Below are 12,869 nucleotides of genomic sequence, written 5' to 3'. Positions count from 1 at the left end.
GTGGCTCCATGGGCAGAGTGATCTACCGAAGGTCATACATGACAGCTACTTTGTCCCTAGAGGGTGAGTCAGTTACTGCCATTCTATCAGGCTAGAGAGCACAGACCTTGGTGACCTACCCCTGGCCCCCCTGTCACATTCCCCCTATGTCCAATGTTCCCAACCAATGATGAGTCTGCCACTCTATGCTCCCATGCATGGACTTAGGATGATGTTTAGAGACACTTCCACTATTATAACTTGGAAGATGCTCAATACAGACAGACAGACAGACAGACAGACAGACAGACACACACACACACACACACACACACTCACACACACACACACATCACACACACACACACACACACGTTAATTGGCCCCAAATGTCAGCAATACTGAAACAGAAGAGAGCTCTACTCAGCCTGAACCTCACCCATGTGCATAATTTCTTATTTCCTGCCTGTTTGGGAGGGCTAGCCTGAGGCCTCCAAGAGCCAGGACATTCTGGGATGGGTTTTGTACCAGCTGAAGCCAGATCTCCTCGCAGCCTGAACCACTAGCACTAGAGTGGGCCACATAGTCACTGCCAGAGTAGACAAGGAAAAGGGAGACTTGTAGGTCTGGACTGTGTCTTGCTTTCTTAAGGGAAGGGTTTATATCAGCTTACAGTTCCAGGTTAGTTCCCGGTTACAGTGCATCATGGAGAGAAAAGCCACAGTGGCAAGAGTGTGAAACAGCTGGTCATGTCACATTAACAGTTAAAGCAAAGAACAACCTATACTTGGCTCTGTTCCATTCCCCTCTCAGGCTTCCAGTCAGGAAATGGTACCACCATGATGGGTGTGTCTTCTCACCTCAGTTAACAGAATCAAGACAATCCCTCACAGGCATGCTCAAAGGTGGAGCTCCCAGGGGATTATAGATTCTCAAATGGGTGTTAACACTGACTATTGCAAACTGTATATCCCTCCCACACTGTCACAGGTCAAAGTCCCTGAGCTCTAGTCTGGTTGCCCAGGTTGGGCCCTAACACTGGGTCAGAGGACCCCAGAGAGGGAGTCAACATGTCCAAGAACAATAGAGCATCAACCTGTACCCCACACCTCCAGCTCCAAGCTCCCTGCCTGTGGCCCTGGAATTGGGTGCGTGGCCTGTGTGTTCACAGACACGTGATAGCTCCCAGTCTGCAGGGCCTTCCTGTTGTCAGGCATGGAGACTGGCCTCCAAGCAGCAGATTCCATTTTTCTGTCTCCTTGACTGAAGGAGGGAAGAACATAAATAATTCAGCTCATTCCACGGTAAACAGTCAAAAGTGTCAGAGAGCAGCGCTTGGAATACAACTTTCTGCACAAGTCGTAATTGGTTTGTTTAGGGTGAGACCCCAGAATCTGTCTGGTGTCTAGAGAACTACCATTGCCCAACTGAAAGTCAGATCTGAGTTCCTTAGCCTGCCCAACCTCGCTCAGGGTCTTGGGATTGCATTTTTGTAGCAGCAGCGCCACCTGGTGGTTATTTCTGTAGCCTGCCCTTCCTTTGCCTTCTGTCTAGAAATGGACCTACTTCCAGCCAAACTTCCTCCTAACCTTTGTATGACTTCCACCTCCACCTCAGGATTTGGAGTCAATGACTTTAACAGCATGAGGTGAAGTTTCTTATCTGGGAATTAGGATAATGGCAGTGCTTATGTCTTAGGCAGTTTTGAATTGTAATGAGACATATGCAGAGGCTTGGCCTCAAAGAACCAGCAGATCATGAACACCCAGAAAGAACTGGCTGTTGCCATCAGCATTGGGGACCATTCCTGCTGGTGATTCTTTTCCATGAGTCCCTGGGATTGTTCCTACAGCCTCTAGGCTTTGTACTTCCCTCCCTGGCCCAGCGTGACTCTCCAACAAGTGTATATTTGGATTTGTTCATTCATTACTTCATTCACTTTGTGATAAACATGTCCCTATATAACAAGCAGTGCATCTACAGATGGCCCTGTGGGACAATAGGCTTCATGTTCAAACGGGGATCTTGGGTAGCAAAGCCCATGGTAGGAGAATGACCACTCTTCTTAAGGTCCCTATGGAGCATTCAGTGAGCCTCCTGGGAAGCCCCCTCTGCTTCCGTGCTTGGAGACAAGACTCATCCATGGTGAGAGAAGGGTTAGCTTCCCCTTACAGGATAAGATGTTCATTCCCTTGATCATGGGCCCAGGTGTTTACAACCCCACACTGCAGGCACAATGGCCCTGGACCATCTGGGATCTCCACACTGGGGTCAGAATTATGGAAGCTGTTGTCACTGTGAAGAACCTGGTCTCAAAATGCAAGACCTTCATCCTTCAGGAGCTAGACCCACCCACTCCATACCACTCAGCCTCAGGGAATGGAGATGCCATGGTCCACTGTCAGATAGCACCACATGCCACCCCTCTGCTCTAGACCCCAGGCTCCTTGGCTGTTCTCACTGGAGGGCACTCAGTGCCAGCCTGTGGAATCAGCCACTATCCTGGCCCCCATAAGGATTGCCTCCTGCTCAGTCATCCCTATTCAGCTCTGCTGAAAACAGGCACACAGAGACTCCCTAGAAAAACCAGTGCAGGAGCCAGGTGTTGGATGCTTCCAGAGCTGAGAGGAAGACGGATAGCCAAGGCCAGTGAAACGGCCCTCCCAGCCTCCTGGTAACTTCTATAAGCGATTTGGACTTAAGAAACAGGAAGGTTTCCTCCTCGTCTTAAGTTTTACCTTCCACTCAGGATTCATGCAACTTGTGATCTCAAAATATTAAACGGAAAAATTCCAGGAACAAAAAGTTCACAACGTTTAAACTGCAGGCTGTTCTGAGGAACTTGTTGAAACTGAGCACTGTGTCACCCCATCATGCCAGGACACTGAATTATCACCTTGTCCAGAGAATCCACATTGTATGTGCACCCTGCTGCCCGCCACTAGCAGCTGCCTCAGTTATCAGATGGACTGTTGTAAGTTTTTTTTTTAAGCCCAGGAGTTCAAGCTCATGATGCAAAAGAAGCCATAGGCAGCTTGCTTGCAAGGGTCAAAGTTTATCAAAGTATGCATATATAGGAAAAACACATAGGATCAATACTCTCTATGGTTTCCAACACCCACTGGGAACCCAGGCTTTTCTAGCAGGTTCCCTACAGCTGGCCCAGGGCAATTAGACTGCCTCTGACAGTTGGTACTTTGCCTTGCCCACAGCCAGCTTGGGTCTCTCTCCAAGGGCCTAGACACGCTCAGTAGTCCCAGATATCTCTGCCTCAAGCAAAGTTCTTTAAAGTGTGTTTAAATTATGTGTATATGTGTGGAGGTGGGTAGGGGTGGTTATATGCATGAGAGTAGGGATGTCCACAAAGACCTGAAGGTCCTCTGAGCTGGAGCTGGATCTACAGGTGATTGTGAGCTCCTCTGGGAGAGCAGTATGTACTCTCGAGCACTGGTTCATCTCTCCAGACCCTTGAGAGCAATCTTTTAAGGGCTTGTAGGGGAAAGAAAGCTATGGGTCCCAAGGAAAGGGGGCATGGGGAAGGAGGCAGAAACTTCTTTGTGCTTTTAAGGCACATTGGCTGCTTTTCAGTCCTCTAAGCCTCTCTTCTATTAGCTTAGCTTGGGTAGCTTTAGCTTGGGCCCCAAGGTTGCCTCTTGGACTTAAGGCAACCAATTGTATACATTCAGTGTCGGATTCTGTACCTTGGAATCAGGGAAGAGGCACTCCCTGGAGATTTCACCAGGTGAGCAAACTGTACAGAAAAGACCATCTTCAAAATGGATTCTCCCCAGCACTGTGACCAGATCACACACTCTCCCTGCTAAGCCATGAGGTACTCCCCACACATCCTCTGCTCATGTCTGCACCCCCTGGCCCTGACATCTCCTGTCTCCCACCAGATGTTGACCCCTTTGAAAGTGCAGTGAGCCACACTTACTTCCCCTTCCTGACTGCCCCCCTCTCTGGCAAGAGTCGGTTCTTTCTAAAATGCACCCGAGTCCTGTCCTTAGCCCTGGAAACAATATTGATGTCTTGTCACAGGCTACCCTTTGGACAGGGTACTCTGTGACCCCTAGAATGCTCCAGACCCAGTAAGAACAAGAGTACTTCCCCTTGGGTCCCCAGTGCCTGCTTGAGATAGCCCAGGCCTTGAAAAGGTTGGGAGAAAATACAGTTGGTTCTCCACACCCACAGCTCTGCTTCTGCCAATTCTACGAACTACAGATGGAGGATAATCAGGAGGAAACATGACATCTGTATTGAACATATGCAGGCTTTTATCTTGTTGTTATTCCCTAAACAATCAGTATAACAACCGATGCGCACGCCACACTTACACTGTGGTACATGGTATAAGTCATTTAGAATTGATGTAAAGGATACAGAAAGAGGTGTGGGGCTCTACGCAAATGCTATATCCTTTTACAGAAGAGACTTGAGCCTTTACTGCTCTTCACTGGAGTACTAAAACCACTCCCCCAACAGATGACCATATATGCATCACCTACATATTGTCACTTGAAGTCCCTGAATGCTTTATTTCTTGGGGTGCCTACATGCATATCAAGGTTCACAGGGTACAGCACATGGTTACTGTTTTTTAAAGTTCTACCTTCCTGGGGTCCCCTCTGTAGTGCAGCTCCTGTCTAGGACAGTGCTCCCCAAGTCTGTTTCTCTTCCCTCCCCTCTAGGGATCTTTCTTGGGATTCCAAAGCTAGGAAGCAGAATCTAGACCCCTTGAGCTCTGTTCCCACAGCACAAACCCCTTGAGGCCGAGGAACGCTGTAGCAGCCTGCCTTCTTGGAACAGCAGAGAAGAAAACAAAGCAAGAACAAAAACACAAATCAATATTTCAATAAATTATCCTGCCACGGCAGTGAAATCACCTTGTCTGCCAAGAGAGGCTCAGGATTGGAGCCCAGCGTCTTGAGGGGAAGGAGAGAACCAGCAGGAACCATTCTACAAAGCAGTGGGGTGTTCTGTCCACCTGCAGTGTCAGACTCTGTCTGAAAGTTGAGGAGCGTGGAGGCGGGGAAGTTCTGTCCACTGGAGGAACTGCCTTTATTCAGAAGTTCTTAGTTGAGTGATTTGGGGAATGGGATGGAGTTTTGTTGTCTGTTAAAGCCGTTTTCGTCCATGCCAACTTGTACTATTGGTTTGGGAGATGCTTGGGAAATGAACCCAGGGGTTTGGTGCTGGCCTGGCACTATACCCACTGAGCTTTGTAAAGTTCACATTTAACAGTAGACCCATCCAAGACGTCTGCTCTGGAAAGTTTGCGCCTTGGTTTTTGAATGCCAGCCATGGGCCAGTCAGTGTTCAGTGGACATAACCCCTAAAGATACCAGAGTTTTCAACCTCTTCCCAGAACCTCTGGGGGTGGGGGAGGGGTTCTGTCTGCATAGTATTGACCCATTTGCTCTTACCCTGTATCAACCTGGCTCCTGCCTCCAGTCCTGTTCCCCTCCTGATCGCCGGTCCCAATGCCTGACTGTAAATTTCTGGCTGAACTCTTCAGTCTCTTCCAAGACGTGGCTGGAGCTCTTTTCCCCGTGCTGATTTAGGACTTGCTGACTGGCTAACTTCTATCTTTTACCTGCCAGCCAGTGCCCTTGCCCGGAGTGGTCATGGTTCTCACAAAAGAAGTGTGTTACTCACAGTTCTTTCAGATGTGACAGTAACTACCTCAGAATTGCTGTCTCATAAATGAGGCGAGTGACAAAGGCAGCCCTAGAGTTCCTGTGGGCCAGATGTGGTAGCTTGCCCTGTCCATAGGCTAGACTGATGTTGGTTACTAGACCATTCCTCTGTGTTCAACATACATGTATTCCTTTGTTGTCTCTTCAGTCATTAGTACTACAGGAAGCAAGCTGCCAAGCCTGAGAAGAGCCTGTGTAGCATGGCGAGGGCCAACTCTCTCTAACAGTCTTGGGCAAAGAAGGTCCTGTCTCTGACCAAAGAATGAACTTTGTAGAGGGATGGCTTGCCAACCAGGAGAGACAAGAAAAATTTGTAGCATCCACAAGTTTGTAGCAGGCGAGGGTGAGCAGGAACCTTCTCTTCCATTCAGAAGAATAGGGCTGAATGGAAGGCAAATGTTACCAGAGTGACTTAGCAGGGAGCTTCGAGGCCCCTGGACCAGATCCCCAGTGGCTTGGTTCTGTCAGCACAATTACAGAATCTGCCAGATACCAATCCTTCTGTCTCTCTCTACCCACTGTAGTCCATGAGCCTCATTGAGATTGGAAACCCCTCTCAGAGTCTGGAGAATGTCTGCCGATGGGCCTACCTCCAGCAGAAGCCGGACACAGACCACGACGAGTACCACGACCATGCCATCTTCCTCACACGGCAGGACTTTGGGCCCTCGGGCATGCAAGGTTAGTCCTGTGCCTACAAATGCAGGGAAAGAAAGCTGGGGCCTTCAAGGAACTCCCAGGAGCTGAAGCCTAGCCTAGAAATGCCTGGGTTGGTAGCATCTACATCCTGGCTCTAGAAAACCACTAGAACCTGTATCATTTTCCCAATCCCCATCCAATGACCCTTCCCCTACCCCCTACCACCCATAAAACACCATGCCATAGTCCCGAGGAACCGAGGAAGGTCAGGAATGGCAAGATAGACAAGACAGAGCTCAACAGGCTAAAGAAGAGGCCATGGCTGGAGTCTGTACCTGCAGGGTTAAGTTTCTTCCCTTGGCTGCCAAGAAACAAATTTGAATGGGTTACCAAGTGATCCTTTATACAAGGTTTCAAACTTTACAAAATCAACAGATATAAAAGAAAAAGAATAACCAAACCACATGATTAAAGATGCTAACAGACACTTCTTAATAACTGATAGACAGATAAGAAAATGAGCAAAGACTTACAAGTTTTGGGCTGCTAAGGTGAGACAGCTAAGCTGGTAAAGGGACTTGATGCTAAGCCAGAGGTCAAGAGTTCAATTCCCAGGCCCCTCGTGGGACCTTAGTTAGGGTCTGCTGTGAACAGACACCATGACCAAGATAAGTCTTATAAAAGACAGCATTTAACTGGGGCTGGCTCACAGGTTCAGAGGTTCAGTCCATCATCATCAAGGCGGGAACATGGTAGCATCCAGGCAGGCATGGTGCAGGCAGAGCTGAGAGTTCTACATCTTCATCTAAAGGCTGCCAGTGGAAGACTGACTTCCAGGCAGCTAGGATGAGAGTCTTAAAGTCCACACCCACAGTGACTCACCTACTCCAACAGAGCCACACCTTCTAATAGTGCCACTCGCTGGGCCAGACATATTCAAACCATGACAGATGATGTATGTGGAATGCTACAATAAACCATAGAAGAATACCCACTCTTCGCTAAAACCTGTGAGAATATAGCAGAACAGACTCTGCTGGGCCATAGGGAAATCTTAGAAAATACACAGGAGCAAGTGACAGCCCCACCCCACCCTGGGCCCCGCCCCGCCCTGGGCCCCGCCCCGCCCTGGGCCACGCCCCGCCCTGGGCCACGCCCCGCCCTGGGCCACGCCCCGCCCTGGGCCACGCCCCGCCCTGGGCCACGCCCCGCCCTGGGCCACGCCCCGCCCTGGGCCACGCTGGAAATTAAGCAGTAGACACACAAAACAGGCTGAAGAGACATTAACAGTAGAAATCAGAATGTATTTTTAAGTCCGTGGTAATGATAATGACAACCAGAACTGTTGGAGAGAGCCAGAGAGATGGCTCAGCAGGTAAAGATGCCTGCTGCTAAGCCTGAAGACCCGAGTTCAATCCCTGGGACCCACATGATGGAAGGAGAGAAGAAACTCCTACAAGTCGTCTTCTGAGGTCCCCACAGGCATCCACAACACACAAATGTGATTTTTAAAATCCTGTGTATAGAGCTAGTATAGCAATAAATTGATACTTATAACTAGGAAGAAGGTCGAAATAAGTCAGAGATACACATATATCAATTAGTTTGGCAAAGAGCGACCAACTAAACCTAACTGGGTAGAAGGGTGGATGTGATAACAGCCAAAACCCAGCAGAGAAGCAGAAAGAGTCAGTCCACAGGGTGGGGGAAGAGAGAGCAGACAGGAAGCTGCCAGGGTGACAGACAAGGCCAGGTAGAGACCTGCACTAGGATATGGATGCCAGTTGCATTGTGGGCCATCACAGGCAACGTGGCCACCAAGCTCTGTGGTGATGGGCAGAGGGCCTAACATCAGTGCAGGAATCTTCTGAGTCCTACCATCAGGGGAACTCGATTCTGTAGGACTGCTCTGAGATCTGGGGTTGTCTGGGACTAGGACTCTAGGCCTGGCAGCTGGAGCCACCTTCTGTCTCCTCCCAGGCTATGCTCCCGTCACTGGGATGTGCCACCCCGTCCGCAGCTGCACCCTGAACCATGAGGATGGCTTCTCCTCGGCATTTGTGGTGGCTCATGAGACGGGCCATGTGTAAGTGGCCTGCCTGACCATCCTTGTATGGGAAAACCGGATGCTCTATCAACTGACCACTTTCCCCTGTGCCTGAGAGGAACAGTCATGTAGGAAAGCCACATAGATTTGTCCTGCCTTTCTGGCCTGAAGTGGGCTTTCTGCTGATGGAACAAGTCAAATCAAAAGCAAAAGGCACCTAGGGGTAGAGTCAGTGCTCTGGGCCATAAGAGAGCCAAGATGCCATTATTTCATTCGAGTCTCAGGTTAGGGACAGAACCTCACCCCATTTTGTAGATGGGTCACCTAGGCTCTAAGGGAGGGTAACACAGGGTCAAAAGGCCAGGACTCTGCCCAGATGTCCATATTCTAGACACCAGATGAGACTCTGGGCCAGATAAGCAGTAATGGGTTCTACCGAGCTGATGGTGTATACAGAGAAAGAAGGAATACCTTGGATGCTCTGAGCTACAGACAGCCCTGTTCTCGGTGTTCATTCAGAATATCGTGGCCCTCCCTGGGGACAGAGTGAGGGGCCTGACTGGTGGATGTTTGACAGAGTAGCTCTTGCTTCAAGACTCTAGTCAAAGTAGATCAAATCAGAAAAGCTTGGAGTTGTTTACTGTGACTGTTAGAAATGGTGTTGAGATGAGGGGACATGGCAGGTGAGTGCAGTCAGGGTCCAGCCGGACTGCCTTGCTCCTCACACAGGCTGGGCATGGAGCATGATGGGCAAGGCAACCGCTGTGGTGATGAGGTACGGCTGGGCAGCATCATGGCACCCCTGGTACAGGCTGCCTTCCATCGATTCCACTGGTCCCGCTGCAGCCAGCAGGAGCTCGGCCGCTACCTGCAGTGAGTACCTGTCCTGGGCCCCCAAAGGTGATCCCTTGGATTCAGTTCTAAGAAGACACAGCACCCAGTGTGCCTGGGTCCTACCTGAACTCTGAGACCGCGGAGTCTCTGGCCTGATATGCAAGGGATGGGTGAGGGAATCCTGCTTTGGGGGTGGGGAGTGGCTTTCTAAAACTGACACTGAGAGGGCCTAGAAGCTGCCCTTGCCAGGTCTTGATGTTTTAAACTGGTGGATGAGGCAAGGCTGAGGCATTATACCTAAAGACCAGAGTTATGAAGTATTGACCACCATGGAAACTCCAGAAAGGATCCCAGCTTCCCCTACTGAAGGTTGCTTGTGGCACCCACGTGTCCCCTTACAGTTCCTATGACTGCCTGCGGGATGATCCCTTCGCCCATGACTGGCCGGCATTGCCTCAACTCCCAGGGCTGCACTATTCCATGAACGAGCAGTGCCGCTTCGACTTTGGCCTGGGTTACATGATGTGCACGGCGGTGAGTGTCCCCAGGGCCCTGCGGTGATGACACTTAAGGCGCCAGCCACTCCTGCCCAGGGCCATAGGGATGACCACTTAATTTCCATGCTGGATATTCTACCTCTCAGGTGCCTGTCAAAGCTCCCCCAGGTGGGCGGCGGCCTCCAAAGCTGGAGACTTGGGGACCCAGCAATACCCAGAGATCCTGTCATATCCACACTGCATGCACATGAGCCTCATGGCCCCAGAATCAGATGGAGCTTGCAGCACCCACCCACACAGGCATGATCACAGGCCAGTTCAGGTTGTAGGATCGGGTGAAGGGATGACATTCTGCATGGTCGGATGAGGAGGGAGGGTAACCTGATAAACTGAGGGTGTGGTCTCTTCTAGTTCCGGACCTTTGACCCCTGCAAACAGCTATGGTGCAGCCACCCAGACAACCCCTACTTTTGCAAGACCAAGAAGGGTCCTCCACTGGACGGGACTATGTGTGCACCTGGCAAGGTGAGTCAGGACTAAGGGCTTTTTACATTTAAGGCACACAGTAACCAGGGACAGGCCCTGCAGTATCTGCAGAGTCGATTCCCCATTCATATTTTGACACACCCTGTCGTGTAGCCCAGGCTAGCCTTGCTATGTAGCTAAAGATGACCTTGAACTTCTGATTTTCCTGTTTCTTCCTGTCTAGTGATAGGATTGTAGACACATGCCACCATGCTAGGTTTATATGGTCCTAAGAATAGAACCCAGGACTTCCAGTACACTACACAAGCTTCTCCAACCTTCATTCCTACTTTCTTATCACTCCACACACTGGACAGATTGGATCTTCCCACACCACAGCAGACCAGTCATCTCACATCCCCTTCCTGCCCATGGCGGGTGGCCTATGAAGCCAGCAAGAGGCCTGGTGGCTCCCAAGTACAACATGAGGCTTAGCCTTAACAGCCCCCAGGGCTTCTGGTTTGCCTCATGTGCTTGGCCAACTACCCTCCCCACAAATCTGCAGAAAGCACTTTATTCCCATTTGCCCAGCCAAGAGTCCAGGCCCGGTTCTCATTGGTTCAGGTGAAAGAATATGTTGACTCCTTAGCCAATCATTTTTCTAGGGGCCTGACATATATAGATGAGCTTAAGCCAGGATTCCTTCCCACCCACCCAGCCCCAGGGCTCAGCCCAGTTTGAAGCTACACAGCCATCAATAGTTGCCATGTGGGTGAGAGAATTTCTCTTATCCCTTGTGATGAGGACAATGACTTAAAGATCTCTTCAAAGCCCCACATCTCTACACATCACACAGGGATTAAGGCTTTACCACTTGAATTTGAGGGGACACAAACATTCAGTCCACAGTGTCCCTCCTTGCCTGTGAATTCTACCTCATCCACCAGCTGACAGCAACATGCCAGCACGTTGCCAACAGGAGCCAACAAGAGCCAACATGTCTACTCCCCACCATGTTCAAGTGAGGGAAACTTTAAAGAGAGAGCAGAGGTAATTATAACCCAAAAGGAGATGCCAGGGCCACTCAGTCATGACTGCTGGCCATGTGTCTGTTTGCCCAGCCTGATTGCACTGAATAGAGCCCTTAGCTACATACTTAGAACTTTAAAAAGGAGACTCCCAGGAAGGGCAGTCCCTTCAGTCTTCATGTTATGTCTCCTTCTACCACAGGGATTCCCAGGGATCAAACTCAGGTCAGGCTTGGTGGCAAGAACCTTTACTTTCTGAGACATCTTGCTGGCTTTTGTAGTTTGAGGCCCCAGGCAGACTCAAGTACACACATGCACCTACCCTCATCCCCATACACACATGTACCCACACACATGCAAACACACATTTGCAACACACACACATGCACACACACACACTCACATGCACACACACACAAGAAATAAAAATGATGATTTTTTTTTACTTTGGGTCTTTTGTGGTAATTGTGCTGTTAATTGTCTTTATTTTGAGCAATACTCTTCTTATTCTAAACCAACAAACCATTTGTTGGATTGTGGTGCACTGACTTACTAATTTACTGTTTTAAATTCTGAAATCTTCTTAACATGGACTCCTTAGGGGTTTGAAAGTGTCCTCCACTGGGAAGAGTGAGGTGATGGCATTTAACATTTTCCCTGCTTTAGGCTCATGTTGGCTCATGTTGGAGACATGCTGGCTCATGTTGCTGTCATGCTTTCCCCGTACCTGTACTCCCACTCTTCTTCTTTCACACCCCAAGTTTACTTGGACCTGATATGTCTCCAGGACCTCTGGCATGTTGCTCTTGCTACATCCGTGTCCAGGCACATGAGAACATGTATCTTGGGAGCATGATATGCAGCAGGCACAGGAGGTTCATAGTAGGCTGGACAAGGCCCTGAGGGGTGGGCCTGCACATCCCATTCCTCTTGTTGTCACAGGCAAGGTGAGAAATCGGATGTCTCACCTGAGCATTTAAGGCTAGTAGGATCAGATATTCCCTCCCATCCCTGTGCCTTCAGAGCAAGTCCAGAGCAGCCATAACAGACACTGCCCCACTGGGGGGGAGTAGGCCTCTCCAGCAGCTCTTGTGCCTGCAATGGGTCAAGGGAATGCCTTCTTACCTTTTCTTTGTAATTACTTTTTTTTTTTTTTTAATTTGGAGAGGTAAGGCATATGCCACAGAAGTCAGAATACAACATAGGACATCAGTTCCCTGTGTGGGTCCCAGGGATTAAATTCAGGTCGTGGAGCAGCAAAGGCCTTTTCCCAGTGAGCCACTTCACCAGCCTGCATCCCTATCTTTTAGCATTGCTTCAAAGGCCACTGCATCTGGCTGACACCTGATATCCTCAAGCGAGATGGCAACTGGGGTGCCTGGACTCCGTTTGGCTCCTGTTCACGCACCTGTGGCACAGGCGTGAGGTTCAGGACCCGCCAGTGTGACAACCCACAGTGAGTTGACTTGGTATTGCTGAGGGTCCTAAGCTGGCGGAGAGTGCAAGGCAAACTTCCCCCAGTCTTCATTTCTCCCCAGCTTAGGTTCAGAGGGAGGGCTCCTTCCCTGGCTCAGAGCCCAGAGCACCCTAGAAACATCAACTCCGGCTCACCGCCCTGGGGCCCCTGGCCCACTTTAGACAGTCCTTCTTGGCCTAGGGAGTGGAAGATGGAACAGAGATG

General features: G+C 50.0%; 1 protein-coding gene across 1 annotated transcript in view; it reads left to right on the top strand.

The window, feature by feature from the left end:
• Adamts2 (ADAM metallopeptidase with thrombospondin type 1 motif 2) overlaps nt 1-12,869 on the top strand; it is a 206,267-nt gene that overhangs the window by 168,246 nt on the left and 25,152 nt on the right. Inside the window, exons 6-11 of the mRNA XM_034505495.2 lie at nt 6,203-6,359; nt 8,298-8,403; nt 9,094-9,237; nt 9,600-9,732; nt 10,107-10,220; nt 12,499-12,644. Of these exons, the coding sequence (XP_034361386.1) occupies nt 6,203-6,359; nt 8,298-8,403; nt 9,094-9,237; nt 9,600-9,732; nt 10,107-10,220; nt 12,499-12,644 (800 nt within the window). The remainder of the gene's footprint in view (nt 1-6,202; nt 6,360-8,297; nt 8,404-9,093; nt 9,238-9,599; nt 9,733-10,106; nt 10,221-12,498; nt 12,645-12,869) is intronic.

The sequence above is a fragment of the Arvicanthis niloticus genome, chromosome 6 (genome assembly GCF_011762505.2).
Source record: "Arvicanthis niloticus isolate mArvNil1 chromosome 6, mArvNil1.pat.X, whole genome shotgun sequence".
NCBI lineage: Eukaryota > Metazoa > Chordata > Mammalia > Rodentia > Muridae > Arvicanthis > Arvicanthis niloticus.
The sequence above is the reverse complement of the archived record's forward strand: the minus strand, read 5'-3'. Positions and strand labels throughout refer to the sequence as shown.